The sequence below is a fragment of the Suillus fuscotomentosus genome (assembly GCF_016647785.1).
Source record: "Suillus fuscotomentosus strain FC203 chromosome Unknown F5891scaffold_620, whole genome shotgun sequence".
Classification (NCBI taxonomy): Eukaryota; Fungi; Basidiomycota; class Agaricomycetes; order Boletales; family Suillaceae; genus Suillus; species Suillus fuscotomentosus.
This window is the reverse complement of record NW_024540132.1, coordinates 1-3,577: the sequence shown is the minus strand read 5'-3', so window position 1 is coordinate 3,577 and position 3,577 is coordinate 1. Positions and strand designations below refer to the sequence as shown.

General features: G+C 48.4%; 1 protein-coding gene across 1 annotated transcript; it reads left to right on the top strand.

The window, feature by feature from the left end:
* Positions 1 to 2,207: 2,207 nt before the first annotated feature.
* On the top strand, positions 2,208 to 3,204 carry F5891DRAFT_1133781 (uncharacterized protein; the record flags this gene model as incomplete). Its single annotated transcript, XM_041364759.1, has 3 exons — positions 2,208 to 2,232; positions 2,635 to 2,711; positions 2,764 to 3,204. 3 exons carry the CDS (start codon positions 2,208 to 2,210, stop codon positions 3,202 to 3,204), a joined length of 543 nt encoding a protein of 180 aa, XP_041216124.1.
* Positions 3,205 to 3,577: the final 373 nt, after the last annotated feature.

The following is a 3,577-nucleotide window of genomic DNA, read 5'->3' as shown; positions in this document are numbered from 1 at the left end:
GTGAGTTCGAGCATGAGCTGAAGCCGATCACTGTGATCATTGTACCCATCATCAATGAACTTTATCTTCGCAGACACCACGATGAAACGTTTGCCCACTCGGCTCGCCAGCCGCCCGAGTTCAGCTGTCGCTGGCGGCAGGATATTATAGCGAGGTTTCGAATGCCTTCGAGGAATACAGCAGGAAAAAGATGTCGTTGTCAACATCTACGCCTAAGGAGATGATGATAACACTCTCTCCAATACCCGCCGTGCCATGTAACCAAATGAGACGACTTTTCTCTCGGTTGTCTAATAATCCGTAGAGGTGGTTGAGAAGGACCGCTCGGGCGTTTATCCAACAATTTCTGCTAGTGGTTAGAAATCAGAGACAATGTTTATCTCGAGGGTCAACGTACGAAGACTCGAAGGATCGCAGACAACTATGAATTGGCTCTCTCGAGGCTCTTCTGGTCCCGGGGTAACTCGTGAGACGATGTTTTGGCGTCAGGATGCCCAGTAATGTGTTCTGCAGTCACGGTGAACTGCACAGCAGATAACCAAGCTGTGGCTCATGGTGAATGCGGACGGTCTAAGAGCTGCTCGAGACCGAACTTCTGGATGGATGTTCTGATCCGATTCAGAACTGTGGGAAGCTATGATGGCCGCACTAGGAGCAGAACCCAGATGAGTTAAAGGATAAGTGGACGAACGTGAACTGTCTGTTTACCGAGAGCTTGCCGGTGGGCCTAAGCGCAGACTGAGATGATACGATGAACGACCTAACCAGAATGTGATCGACAGCTAGCCTGCGCGCTCGATAGGCTATGCATTTCGCAGGACTTGAAAATCTTACTATATGTTTGGCAACGGGACCGTGCATCATGCCGATCAGTTCCGTCTAAATATTTGCCCTAGATTTTGGACGGGTCAAATATAGGTTGATAGCTTGGCAGAAACCTACCAAATACTAGGTTGTCCACAAGGATCCAACTGCCTGAAAGATAATGCCTAGGCCCTAAAACGACGCTCTGGTATCAAGCTGTCCAAAGTGTGCTTGCACTGCGGGCAAAGTCGAAAAGGTAAGGCCGTTCAGATGAAGATCAAACGGGGTGGGAATGTAATACAACATATGGATAGGTGGCGCAGTAGATGCGGCGCAGAAATTTTAAAAGGGAGAGGAATCCTCGACGACGACAAAGTGTAAAATATCAAGGTTAACACTATCCCACTAGTTTGAGACCATTTATTTTAGATTCTAAATCATATAGGAAGGCTTGCCATTCTTCGTCTGAACTCAAAGACGTGACGCCACGGGTCGGGATCCCAATTGATGCGCAAAATGTTAAATCACTGCAAGATCATTGAAACCCAATCCGGACGGCCGTGATTTTATGTGGCAAACACATTGTAGCTCCTCTATACACGCAATCTCAATTTTAAACCATGTCCGCATGTATGGCCAGCTCATGGCCAGCTCGATTTTTAACACTTTGTTCGTCAGGCAACGGGGTTAGGGATATACATGGGATGTAAAACTTTCGTTCCAAGGTCGCCACTGCAGCCGCAGAATACTGATGTCACATTTCCTCAGACTTTGTGTTTTATAGTTCGGGCTTCTCTTTTTCTCGTTTGCCCGCTCATGTGATTCGAATGAATATTCGCTGCTCTGGCGCTGCAGCGCAGCTCAGCGTCAGCGTCAGCGCTCATATCAACTCGCCATCAGCACTATCAGCTCGCCACAATAGCGCCGTTCACAGTAAAATCGCCTCTGATACAGGAAACTTACAAAGCGCCTCGATGACATTATCCAGGAGTCTTCAGCACTCAAGTCACATCTCGTTCAGCAACTCAAAAATCTCAGCAACGCAGTTCCCGAGCTAGTCAACTTTGATATCTCTGTTAGTGTTTTCGCTCCCCTTTCTGAGGAAGACTACTTATTTGTATAACTGTAGCTCGCCCAACAAGTAATTCCACACCTTAGCGACGCCCGTAGTGCCAAGGCTCCGTTTCAGCTTGCAACAGTGTTGTCGTACGCCAGGCAGACTGCAACGTCCACTGTCGCCAAGGACATGAAACCTGGGACCTCCTGCTTCGAGGCGGTTGGTGAAGCTATTGCCCAGTTATCAGCGGAGTGCAACAAGTTACTCCCTTTGGCAATGGAACCTGAGAACGTGTTCAAGAGTAGGCTTCTTTTAGCTTTGATATTCGTCAAATATCATGCTAACGATGGCCAAGTCTCTGGCACACCACCGTGGGTCCTACGAATTGAGGAGATCAGAGCCAGAATGACTACCAATGTCGAAGCCGAGCAGAAAGCCGCACAGCTGCAGGAGGAAATACAAGGACTTTCACGGAGTCTCAAGACGAAAGACCAAGTGATACAGAAGTCAGAGGTGAAGATCGAGCACATGGAACGGCGCATGGAAGCAGTCAAGGAGCAAGTGGATACCATTGGAGATCTTGACATCGAGCTCTCGAAAGCGCGCAAGCAGGAACATGCATACAAAGAGGCAATGGAACAACTTTAGGCAGACCTGGATATGTTCGAGCAAGATAATGCGAAACTGAAGGCGTTGGTTGCGGGTTCGGAGCGACAAGGTATGTTTCTTTATATTGGGGTCAATTGCACGGTCTGATAACTTGCCGTGTCCAGCTGCTAGCACACAACCTGTCGATTCAGAGAATGTCCCCATGGAGGGTAATGTGGAGACACCGCACCTTCTGGAGCAGGTCCGTGCAGGTCTAGACCCATCTCATCATCGTTGTTCTGACTCTCACATAGATCAAGGCTCTTCGTGGCACCGTCCGCTTCTTGCGCACAGAAAACTCGTATCTCAAGGGACAGGACCTACTCAAGGAAATACAAGCACTACCACATCTCCCAGAACATATCAGTCGCGTACGTACACCTCCGCTGGACCCCTCAGGACAATCCGACACAGATGAATCCGATACAGAGCTTCCGCCCGCTCCTCCTACCATTCGCTCGCTCGCCACAGAAACTAAGGTTCTCTACCGGGACATCATCAAATTCTCTTCATCGCCTCGTGTTGTTGATCTATCCGCTCTTCATGCAAAGAGAGCAGAAAGTGATTGTAAAGGTGGGAAGATGTGGATGCGGAGGAAGGATAGCCCTGCTCAGCAAGTCCTTGATCGGAAAATAGAGGCCGAGAGACTTAGCAGACGCATCAGAAGCCTATTGGATCGTGCAAATGCGCTATGAGGGGTTTCATTAATATCTCCAGTGATTGTATTAACTAAATACATAGTTCACACTCGCTCGTTCTATCTCTAGTAATGATCATTTCCCCCGACTAGGGATACAGGTTGAGCCACTCCTCTATGTGCCGCAGTTAGAGTACAGAGAAATCCAACAAACGACTACAAATCATTCAGATTCATTCTAGATCCCATGAAGCTAACTCCCTCTGCTTCGTTTTTATGTACAATCCCAGAGTATCCCTTCGTGCCAAGAGGTAGTCGTGGATCGCGTCGGTTAGCTCTGCAAGGTCTCAATGTCGTCAAGGAAGTTCTATTCAAAGACTGTCAATACATACCCTATCGAGCGAGAGCACAACTCGACACCGCTCTTTCAA